Genomic DNA, 12,358 nt, shown 5'->3' with positions numbered 1-12,358 from the left:
ACCCCCACCCACCCACCCAAATAATAGATTTTTAAAGTAATATGCTTTTGAAAACTGTAGGTGAGAATACTCAGTTTGGTTTACGTGAAACCTGGCTTGAGTGATAAGCACTTATGAAATAGTGGTGAAAAAGTTCTCTAGTGTGGAAAATTAAAATGGCTGACAGCATGCAAAATTGCTGCTTTAAATTGGGCTTATTTAGTATTAGAGGCCCGATGCACGAAGATTCGTGCAAGAATGGGCCTTCCTTCCACCTTTGCTCTGGCCAGAGCCACCTTTCGCCTTCTCATACTGCCCAAGGCTCAGAGCGGCTGGGGCGGTGTGGAACGCCTGCGTCCCACCCCATCCCTGGCCACTTGGTGCCTGCATATGCAAATTAACTCACCATTTTTGTTGGGCTAATTTGCATACTCACTCCTGATTGGTGGGCGTCACAAAGGTACGGTCAATTTGCATCTTTCTGGTTTATTAGTGTAGGTTCATTTTTTCTTTTGAAAACAGGACATCTAACACATTTAGATAATATAGTTTATTAAAAATATGATCCTATTGCCCTAGCCCAGTGGTCGGCAAACTGCGGCTTGTGAGCCACATGCGGCTCTTTGGCCCCTTGAGTGTGGCTCTTCCACAAAATACCGACTTTTGCGCATGGGCCACGAAGTTTCAATCGTACTGTACGTGCACGCCCGCATGTAGTATTTTGTGGAAGAGCCACACTCAAGGGGCCAAAGAGCCGCATGTGGCTCGCGAGCCGCAGTTTGCCGACCACTGCCCTAGCCAATTTGGCTCAGTGGCTAGAGTGTCGACTTATGGACTGAAGGGTCCCAGGTTTGATTCTGGCCAAGAGCACAAACCCGGGTTGTGGGCTCGATCCCCAGTAGGGGGTCTGCAAGAGGCAGCTGATCAATGATTCTCTCTCATCATTGATGTTGCTATCTCTCTCTCCCTCTCTCTTCCTCTCTGAAATCAATAAAAATATTTTAAAAAATGATCCTATGAAAAAAATTATATCAATTTCAAAAGTTTTTGTACTTTATTAAACTTTCACTTGCTGTTGTAGTCATAAATAATAAAGTAACAAATTTTTCATTTAAAAGGACATATCAATATTATAATATCCATAGCATAATTGTTTACTTCAATTGCATTTAAAATTTGAAAGATAATTATGAGGTGCACAGAATAACTAAAAACTTGGTCATATCTAAATGCTAAATATACTGAGGTTTCCTGATTATTCAATTAGCATACTCTAGAATGCATGCTACCCAAAAGTTTAAAATTTGATACAAACCTACAAGTTATATTTTGACAAATATATATTATTGAGGAAAACAAAAATCAGTGACTTAAATGAGAAATCAGTGTTCATTTATTTAAATTATACTTTTGTATTAAAATCTAAGTATGTTTTAGGTACTTGAATGCATTCATTACAGAAACTAAATTACCAAATCTCCTGGTGTGAAAATGTGACTAGAAATGGCCTTTTCTGAACGCGGCAGTCACGAACATGACTTCTATTATTCGGGTGCAATGGACGAAAGTTTCAACATTGAAGTGTTAACATTTAGTTCTAATATTGAAATGACATCTGTTTAAAACTCTGAAATTAACATAAAATATAAAGAAATATAAAAGGCAATAGGCATGAAGAGTTTATGTTGTTTTATCTATTACTTTGATATAACATGGTTATTATGCTAACTTAAATTATTACAATGTGATTACAGTTCAGCAAAAATTTTGTTGATTCATCTCTGAGATGAAACCCTTTGTTAGAGGTGAATGGAGTATGCCATATTGGTTTTTTGTGCTCATCAATTTTCCATGAAAGATTAAGAGATTATACATCAGGAAGTAAACAAACCTCTTTTGGGTCATCCCCAAGCAGCTTAAATTTTCTTGGTATCTTGCTTCTGGCAAACTTACATCCATTGTAGTACATGCTCCACGAACAACCGAAAGAAAAGGAGGCACCACAGGTCTCTGGATCCAGCCCTTGACAGGCACAGGTTCTCCTGAGAAATCAAAGGATCAAGTTCATGGCTGAGGATAGCAATAGCTATGCTACCCATCTCATATTCTGAGTGTCTGCATGCAAATTAGTTTTTAACAACATCTAATCTAACTCTATATTAAGCTCTGACATAATCACATCAGAAAAGAACTATTTTAATTGACTTTAAAACACAATTTTTAAAAACTTTTTATTTTATTGTAGTATAATACACACACAGGAAAGTAAACATAATTTCATAGCGTACAAATGAAATGCCCAAGACAGTAGCATCCAAATGAAGAAACAAAACATATACTTGCACCCCAGAATCTCCTTTTAATTCTTCCTTCCAGGCATTGCCCCCAAAAAGCAACTTCTATTAGAAGAGATTAGTATTGCCTATTTTTTAGCAATTATATATATATATACACAAACACAGTTTTGCCTATTTTTATACTATAAATAGGATACTATATACCTACTGTATATAGTGTGTATGTATATATATACATATCTGTATATAATTTTGCCTGTTAATATAAAAATACTATATTAAAATACTAGTGTTAAATATATTGTGTATACAGTATAAAATAGGCAAAACTATATCTATGCATAAATACATACATATGCATATCTATATAATAAAAGCCTAAGCAACCATTAAGGCGGAATGACCAGAACAACTGGTGCTGTGACGTGCACTGACCACCAGGGGGCATATGCTCAACGCAGGAGCTGCCCCCTGGTGGTCAGTGTGCTCCTACATGGGGAGCGCTGCTCAGCCAGAAGCCGGGCTCACGGCTGGTGAGTGCAGCGGTGGTGGCAGGAGCCTCTCTCACCTCTGCAGCAGCACTAAGAGCAGCAAGCCGAGCTATAAGGAGCAGCAAGCAGGCGGGCGGTAAGGTGCAAGGGGTCCTGGACTGCGAGAGGGTGCAGGCCGGGCTGAGAGACTGCCCCCCCCCCCCAGTGCACGAATTTCATGCACTGGGCCTCTAGTGGAACTATATAGTATAAACTGTTTATGCCTTGCCTTGTTCAACATTATGTTTATAATACCCATCCATGTTGTTGCATGTATCATGCTTTATTTATGTATTTATTCATGGAGTTTAGTTTTTCATCATATGCCACAAATTAACCATTCTATTACTGATGGGTATGAGAGTGCTCCCTAGTTCTTGGATAAAATACACTATTGTGAACTCACAGCCCAAGTCAATATATCCTGAAAGCAATAAACAAATAAAGTTAAGAAGCCAACAAAAAAACATGATAAAACAACCTACTAGCCAAACTATATTAAGTAGGTATTTGTTCAGCTTTACTGAGGTATAATTGACAAAATTGTAAGATATGTAAAGTGTACAGCGTGATGGTTTGACATAATGTATACATTGCAAAAGGCTTCCTCCATTGAGTTAATTCACACATCCATCAGCTCACATATTTATCTTTTTTCTTTCTTTCTTTTTATTTTTTGATGTGGAAAGAAAATTTCAAGTTCTACTTTCTTAGCAAATTTCAAATATCTCGTACAGTGTTATCTATTATAGTCACCATGTTGTACATTAGATCCCCTGGCCTTATTAATTTTATAATTGAAATACTGTATCCTTTTGTAAGTCTCTTCCTATTTCCCCTCGTCTCAAGCCTCTCACAACCACTTTTCTACTCTGCTTCTATGAGTCTGATTGTCTTTTGTTTTTGATACCACATGTAAGTGATAGCATGCAGTATTTGTCTGGCTTATTTCATTTAGGATGACTTCCAGGTTAATCCATGTTGTCAAAAATGTCAGGATTTCCTTTTTGAAAGTTGAATAGTATTCCTGTGTGTGTATGCACATACCACATCTTCTTTACCCCATTACCTTTTGATGACACTTAGGTTGTACCCACACTTTGGTTATTAATAATGCTGTAATGAACATTGGAGTGCAGATATCTTTTTGAGATAAAAATTTCTTGGATATATACCCAGAAGTGGTATTCCTAGATCATAGGGTAGTTCTATTTTTAATTTTTTAGGGAATCTCTATACTATTTTCCATAGTTGCTGTTACAGATTACATTCCCAACAATAGTATACAGGGTTCCCTTTTCTTCCCAGCATTTACCTCTTGTTTTTAGATAACAGACATCCTAACAAAAGTGAAGTGATATCTCATTGTGGTTTTGATTGGCATTTTCCTGATGATTAGTGACTGATTTGGTATGGTGAACCATACGGACATCCCTGGAATATATCCCCCTTGATCATGGTGTATGATCCTTTGAATGCACTATAGAACTTGGTTTGCTAATAATTTGTTGAGGATTTTTACATCTGTGTTCATCAGGGATACTGGCTGGTAGTTTTCTTTTTTCATAGTGCCCATTGTTTTGGTACCAGATTAATAGTGGGCTCATAAAATAAATTTGAAAGTGGTCTCTTCTCTTCAAGTTTTTTGGAAGAGTTTAAGGAGGATTGCTATTAATTCAACTTTAAATGTTTGGTAGAATTCACCATTAAAGCCATCTGGTCCAGGATTTTTCTTTCTTATGAGTTTTTTTTTAATTCTTATTTTTTATTGAATTTATTGGGGGTGGCATTGGTTAATAAAATTATATAGGTTTTAGGTGAACAATTCTATAATACATCATCTGTATATTGTATTAGGTAATTACTACCCCAAGTCTCCTTCCATCACCATTCATCCCCCCTTATAATCTCATCTCCCTCCTCCCACCCCCCTTTCCCTCTAGTAATCATCATACTGTTGTGTGTTTTTGGTTTGTTTTTGCTAATCCCTTCACATTTTCACCCACCCACTCCCCCTCCCCCTCCCTACTCTGACAACTGGGAGTCTGTTTCTATTTGTCAGTTCAGTTTGTTCATTAGATTCCACATATGAATGAAATCATATCATACTTGTCTTTCTCTGATTGGCTTATTTTACTTAGCATAATGCTCTCTGGGTGTCTCAGGTTTCTTTTCATATGGGGATATTGAGTACTGATTTAATATATTTACTATTAATTGTTCTGTTAAAATTTCCTTTTCTTCATGACTCAGTCTTAGTAAGCTTTATGTTTCTAGGAAATTATCTATTTCTTCTAGGTTGTCCAATTTGTTGGTATATAATTGTTCATAATATTCTCTATGATCCTTTGTATTTATGTGGTATCAGTAGTAAAGTCTTCTTTTACATTTATAATTGTATATCTTTGAGTTCTCCCTCTTTTTTTCTTGGTAAGTGTAGCTAAAGGTTTGACTGTTTGTTTCTATTGAGGTGGACAAATGGGGGATAAATGGGGATGGAAAGAGACTGCTTTGGGTGATGGGTGCATGATGCAGTGTGCAAATGTTGTGTTGAGTTGTACGCTTGAAAGCTGTATGGTTTTGTGAACCAATGTCACCTCAATAAATTCAATTTTAAAAATCTCTATTGCATTTATCTTTTCTATTGTCTTTTGGTCCCTGTTGCATTTATTCCCACTCTAATCATTGCTATTTCCTCTTTTGCTAATTCTGCGTTTAGTTTTTTTCTCTTTATCATGTTCCTTAAGGTATAAAGTTAGGTTGAGATATTCCCCCCAAATGTAGGTATTTATTTTTATAAAGCTTCCTCTTAGAACTGCTCTGGCTGCATCTCAGAAGTTTTGGCATGTTTACTCTAGATATTTTTCAGCTATTATTTCTTAAGTGAGCTTTCTGCCATTTTCTCTCTTCTTCTAGGTTCTCTATAATGTATATACTGGTCCTCACGTCTATAAACTATTAAGCTGTCTTCACTCTATAAACTATTAAGCTGTTTGATTTTTGTTTTTGTTTTTTCTCCTCTGATTGGATGAATTCCGCTGCTCTTTGCCCTGTTTTTTATTTCAGTGGTGTAGTCTACTGTTGAATCCCTTTAGTGAAATTTTCAGTTGAATTATGTATTCCTCAGTTTTGTGGTTTATGTATGGGACTTTTAAATATTTTCCATCTCTTTATTGAAATTCTCATTTTGTTCATGCATTGCTCTTCTGCCCTTATTGAATATCAATAGTGTATTAGTAGTAATGATATTATTTTGAACTTACTTCTCTATATTGTGACATGAAGAGAACTTGTTATTGAACATAGGTTAAAATCCATGACTTAATAGTGACACTAAAAAAAAAGAACAAACTAATTGATGATTTTTGGATTAATACTAAAGCACTAAATCACTATTCAGAAATTTCACAACTTACCATGAATTTATTCTGTCATTTGTTTACAAACTATATTTAATGGTAACCAAAGAGTTGATAAGGAAACATTCTTTAAAGAATTCCAGCTAATAAATGCAGAAAAACTGTTATAAATATAAATGATAACTTTACAGATATCAGCAAAGGTGGTAGAATAAGAATCTCTGAAAATCCTCTCCACCATAAAAGCAATGAGAATACTAGTAAACATTGCCAGAATCAACTTTTGAGAAATCTGGAAATTAACAAAAGGCTTGTAGCTTTCCAGGAGCAGTTATTCAAGAAAAGCAATGAAATTTTGGTGGGAAGAATAAGTTTTGTGGTATTTTAACTTTCTCTATTCCCATTCTACCCTGACCTCCACAGCAGCCTTGAAAACCCTCATTTATGGTGAAAATCACCCTGGCAACAACTAGAGGCAGCAGAATTAGGTTGGATATCACCCACAGCCCCATTCCCAGATAAGTGTCATCATTTTATCTATTTGGTAATTCTCTAGAAGACTCCACTCATAAGGATGTCTTCTTCATTTGATCTGACTTTGAATTCACCTAGTGTGCACAGACTTTCCTCCCACAGGTGTTTGCTAAAAACAGTCAGAGGCAATTGTTGAATATTGTGGCTGCCTGAGGTGGCGGGTAACAGTTGAAGGGGGGAAACGGCTAACTTAAAAGCTTTGAAATGAGATGTACATGGGAGGCTTTAAAAAGTCCCAAAATGTTCGTGGGAACCAGAAAGTTAAGTACATGCTTAGAGCTATAAATTGCCTGGCTGAATGTTGAAGGCATGCCCCTTGGCAATGAGTGGGAGACTTACTGCTTTTAGGCACCTTAGGACATCTCTGTCTAACCATTAGTTGATTATTAAGCCAACCATATACTTCCATGGCTGCCTATAAGAGAGAATACAGATTTTACAGAAACAGCTCAGAAAAATCACTGAACTAACAAATAAACAAGAATAGCACCAATAACAATAACAAATCCTCAGGTGGGAAGAGAACCTAATTTACAAAGTTACTACATTATATTACTTAAAAAGGTCTTTTTCTAACAAACTATTATGAAACATACAAAAAAACCAAGAAAGTATGATCAATACAGAGGAATAAAAGCAGTCAACAGAAGCTGTCACTGATGAAGTCTAGATGTAAGACTTCTAGACAGACTTTGAATTACTATTCAAGTCTGTTTAAAGATCTGAAGGAAACCATGCTTAAAGAACTAAAAGTAGAAAAACAATGCTTTATTAAATAAATGAGATAAAAGAGAGAGAAACTACAATAAGGAGACAAGCGGCAACTCTGGAACTGAAAAGTACAATAACAAATAAAAGCCATTAGAGCGGTTCAACAGACTTGAGGAGCAGGAAGAAACAGTAGTGGGGAGAGAAGTTAAAGATATGTTCATTGAGATGATCCAATCTGAGAAAAAGAATGAAAGTAAATAGAGCCTCAGAGACCTGTGGAAGGGAGAGTAAGACAGTATCTAGCACAGATACTGTTTGAATAAAAGTGGCCCAAAAAATCCCTAAATTTGATGAACAGCATTAAGCTACACATTAAAGAAGCTCAACCAACTCCAAATTGCAAACTCAAAGTGCTCCACACCTAAAAGTGAAATAAAACTGTTAAAAGCCAAAGAGAGAAAGAATCTTGAAAGCAGCAAGAAAGAAAAGTTAACTCATCAGGTACAAGAGAGTTTCAATAAGCCGATGTTCCAACAGCTGATAACTTATCAAAAAAAATGGAGGCCAGAAGGCACTGGGATGACATATTAAAGTGCTATAAGAAAAAGACCATCAACTATGAAATTCTATATTTAGCAAATCTATCCTTCAATAATTAATAAAAAGGCATTCCCATAATAAATAATCTGAGGGCATAAACTGCTACTAGGCCTGCTCTAAAAGAAATACTAAATGGAGTCTTTCGTGTTGAAATGGAAGGACACAGGACAGTAACTTGAATGGATATGAAAACATAAATATAGATAAATAGAAAATATATTATGTATTTTTTGTTTTTAACTTTTTTCTCCTATCTAATGTATAGGTAACTGCATAAAGCAATAATTATAAATCTACTAGAGGCCCAGTGCACGAAATTCATTCACGGGGGGGGGGGTGTCCCTCAGCCCAGCCTGCACCCTCTCCAATCTGGGACCCCTCAGGGGATGTCTGACTGCTGGTTTAGGCCTGATCCCTGTGAGATTGGGCCTAAACCAGCAGTTGGACATCCCTCTCACAATCCGGAACTGCTGGCTCCTAACCGCTCACCTGCCTGCCTGCCTGATTGCCCCTAACCGCTTCTGCCTGCCAGTCTTATCGCCACCTAACCACTCCCCTGCCAGCCTGATGGACGCCTAACTGCTCCCCTGCTGGCTGGATTGCCCCCAATTTCCCTCCCCTGCTGGCCTGGTCCCCCCCAACTGCCCTCCTCTGCAGGCCTGGTCACCCCCAACTGCCCTCCCCTGCAGGCCTGGTCGCTCCCAACTGTCCTCCGCTCCTGGCCTGATTGCCCACAACTGCCCTACCCTGCTGGCCATCTTGTGGCGCCCATCTGTGACCACATGGGGCGGCCATCTTGTGTGATGGTGTGATGGTCAATTTGCATATTACCACTATTATATAGGATGTTAATGAGCACACATGTATAAAAAGAAAGTTTTACAATAATAGTAGAAAGGAAGAGGGAATGGAGCTATACAGAAACAAAGTTTCTGTATACCATTGTAATTAAAGTGGTATTTCTCCAAATTAGGTTGTTATAAGTTAAGATGTTAATAAAAATTTCCAGGGTGCAACCTACAAAAATATAACTTTAAATGACATTAAAAGAAATAATAAGGTATTTATAATGGTACAATAGAAAATACTTATTGAACACAAAATAAGGCAGTAATCAAAGAACAGAGAAACAAAAAATACATATAGAAATGAATAGTAAATTGGCAGACAAATCCAACATCATCAGTAATTACATTTAATGTATATGGATTAATACAACTAAAAGGCAGAAACTGAAAAAAATAACTGGATTAAAAACAATTCAATTATATGTTGCCTATAAGAGACATGCTTTATTTTCAAAGATGCAAATAGGCTAAAAATAAAAGAATGGAAAAAGAGGTATTATGCAAATAGCAATCAAAAACTAACTGAAGCCAGGCCAGTGTAGCTCAGCAGTTAAGCACTGACCCAGGAACCAAAAGGTCACCAGTTTGATCCTGGTGAGGGCACATACCCAGGTTCCAGGCTTGATCCCCACTAGGGGGGCGTGCAGGAGGCCGCCGATCAATGATGTTTCTCTCTCATCAATGTTTCTATCTCTCTACCCCTCTCAATGCATTCTATGAAGCCAGCATTATCCTGATACCAAAAATTGAAGATATCACACAAAAAATACAGACCAATGTCCCTTATCAATAGACTTGTAAAAATCCTCAATAAAATACTAGCAAATGAAATCCAGCAACATATAAAAAAATTACACATACATTATCCCAGAAATGCAATGTTGGTCCAATATACAAAAATCAATCAGTATAATCTACCACATTAACAAAATAGCCTGGCTGGCATGGCTCAGTGGTTGAGCATCGACCTATGAACCAGGTCACAATTGAATTCCTGGTGGGACACATGCCCGAGTTTTGGGCTCAATCCCTAGTGTGGGGCATGCAGGAAGCAGCCGATCAATGATCCTCATCATTGATGTTTTTCTCTCTCTCCCTCTCCCTTTCTCTCTGAAATCAATAAAAATCTATTTTTTAAAAATAAAGGACAATAACCACATGGTCATCTTATTATATGCAGAAACAAACATTTGAGAAAAGTCCAACACCCATTAATGATAAAAATACTCAACAAACTAGGAACAGAAAAATTTTCCTCCACCTAATAAAGAGCATCTTTAAAAAAAGTACTGCTGAGACAATTGGAGAACCGTATGCAAAAGATTGAAGTTGGACTCATATCATAAAATGAACAGTGATCAAAGACCTAAATGTAAGAGCTAAAACTATAATACTTGGAAGAAAACATTGATGTAAATATTGAAGACCTTGGATTAGGCAATGGTTTCTCAGATATGACACTAAAAGTATAAGCAATATATCTAAAATAGATTAATTTTATTTAAAAATTGAAACTTTGGTGCTTCAAGGACATTATTAAGAAAGTAAAGAGACAACCTACAGAAAATATCTGCAAACCATATATATGATAAGGTTCTAGTATCCAGGATATATTAACTCTTACAACTCAAAAAAACAATTTAAAAATGACCAAAGAATTAAGTAAACACGAATGGCCAAAAGCATATGAAATAGTGCCTGACATCATTAGTCCTTAGGAAATGAAAATCCAATTCATGAGATACAATTCACACCCACTGGGAGGGCTATCATAAAAAAGATAAGTCCTGCCCTAGCCAGTTTGGCCCAGTGGATAGAGCATTGGCCTGCGGATTGAAGGGTTCTAGTTTTGATTCTGGGCAAGGGCACATGCCCAGGTTTCGGGATCAACCTCCAGTGGGAGGTGTGCAGGAGGCAGCTGATCAGTGATTCTCTCTCATCATTGATGCTTCTGTCTCTCTCTCCCTCTTCCTTCCTCTCTGAAATCAATAAAGAAATTATATATATATATATATATATATATATATATATATATATATATATATATATATATATATAATCTCCTAGCTGCTTTTGCTCAGTGGATATAGCGTTGGCCTGCGGACCAAAAGTTCCCGATTTCTATTCTGGTCAAGGGCACGTACCTTGCTTGCAGGTTCCTCCCCAGCCCGGGCCTTGGTCGGGGCACATGCAGGAGGCAACCAATCGATGTGTTTCTTTCACATCGATGTTTCTCTCTGTCCCTCTCTCTTCCACTCTCTCTAAAAGATCAATGGAAAAATATCCTCAGATTAACAAACAAATAAAAAGACAGTAACTAGTTTTGGTGAGGATGTGGAGACAGTGAAACCTCCATATGTTGCTGAGAGGAATAAAAAATGGTGCAGCTGCTTTAGAAAACAGTCAGACGGTTCCTCAAAAAGTCAAACATTATAATTACCAAATGGCCAACAGTGCCACTCCTAAGTATATTTTCTTATGAGAACATATGTCCATACAAAAACTTTCACCTGGGTTTTCATAGCAGCACTATTGATAATATGCAAAGGTGAAAACAACCCAAACTTCCATTAACTGAAGAATGGATAAAGAAAATATGGTATATAAACACAGTGGACAATTCAGCAATAAAAAGTAAAGTACTGATTAATGTTATGATACGAATGAACCTTTAAAACATTATGCAAAGTAAAAAATACCAGACAGAAAGGCCAACTATGTATGATTCCCCTAATATGAAATGCCTAGAATAGGTGAATCTATAGAGAAGAAAGTTGATTAGTGGTTGACATTTAGGGGAGAGGAGTATGGGAAGTGACTGCCTAATGTATATGGGGTTTCCTTTCGGAAGTAATGAAAATGTGCAACTTTGTGAATATACTAAAACAGTGAATTGTACTTTAAAAGGATGAATTTTATGGAATGTGAATTACCTCTCAAAAACATCCCTAAAATACGGAAAGGCTTCCTGAATAATCAATGGAAAATTCACAGGAGAGAACCCTGATAACCAAGGACCAAAGGCAGAGACCATAGAGAATGGTAGGAGGGGCGGAGGCACGAAAGGGCTGGTTGGGAACCCAGAGACAGCAACTGAAGTCCCGGAGAGATATCTCAGCTGTGGGGAAGGGGGGGTACCACTGAGAACTCTGGGATCTAATCCCAAACCTGGGCTCCCCGGCAGAGAGCACCTAACTGAGAAGGGCACCCACATAATCTAGCTGTGAAAAGCAGTGGGGTGCTGTCTGCTAGGGAGTGTCAGCTGAAAGTTCAAACACCCTCTTAAAGGGCCAATGCACAAAAATTCCCTGGGGAGCCACCCACCTTGTGCTCTGGCAGAGGGAGGGTGAAGTGGACTGGAGCTGTGAGAGCAGAACCCAGGACTGGGGACTCGGGGGATAGAGCTCAGAAGGCAGACACCCCAAGTTTCCTGGGCTGAGTCATTCCCTCACACAGTGGAGGACATCTTTCCCACATAGACATCCGCCTTGCAGGGGGGG

At 37.6% G+C, this 12,358-nt stretch overlaps 1 protein-coding gene across 8 annotated transcripts in view; it reads right to left on the bottom strand.

Annotated features, from left to right (window-relative positions):
* The window catches only part of TET2 (tet methylcytosine dioxygenase 2), a 122,081-nt gene that overhangs the window by 17,500 nt on the left and 92,223 nt on the right, over positions 1-12,358 (bottom strand). For 4 of the 8 annotated variants that reach the window (XM_023765105.1, XM_014467033.2, XM_023765106.1 and 1 more), the window contains one exon: positions 1,871-2,021. The exons of 3 other annotated variants lie outside the window; for them this stretch is intronic. In XM_023765105.1, the coding sequence (XP_023620873.1) occupies positions 1,871-2,021 (151 nt within the window). Of the gene's footprint in view, positions 1-1,451; positions 1,521-1,870; positions 2,022-12,358 lie in introns of all 8 variants that reach the window. One more of the 8 variants, XR_002832349.1, reaches the window with a different exon arrangement.

Source organism: Myotis lucifugus, unplaced genomic scaffold, assembly GCF_000147115.1.
Source record: "Myotis lucifugus unplaced genomic scaffold, Myoluc2.0 scaffold_375, whole genome shotgun sequence".
Taxonomy (NCBI): Eukaryota; Metazoa; Chordata; class Mammalia; order Chiroptera; family Vespertilionidae; genus Myotis; species Myotis lucifugus.
This window is presented reverse-complemented; position numbering and strand designations above follow the sequence as displayed.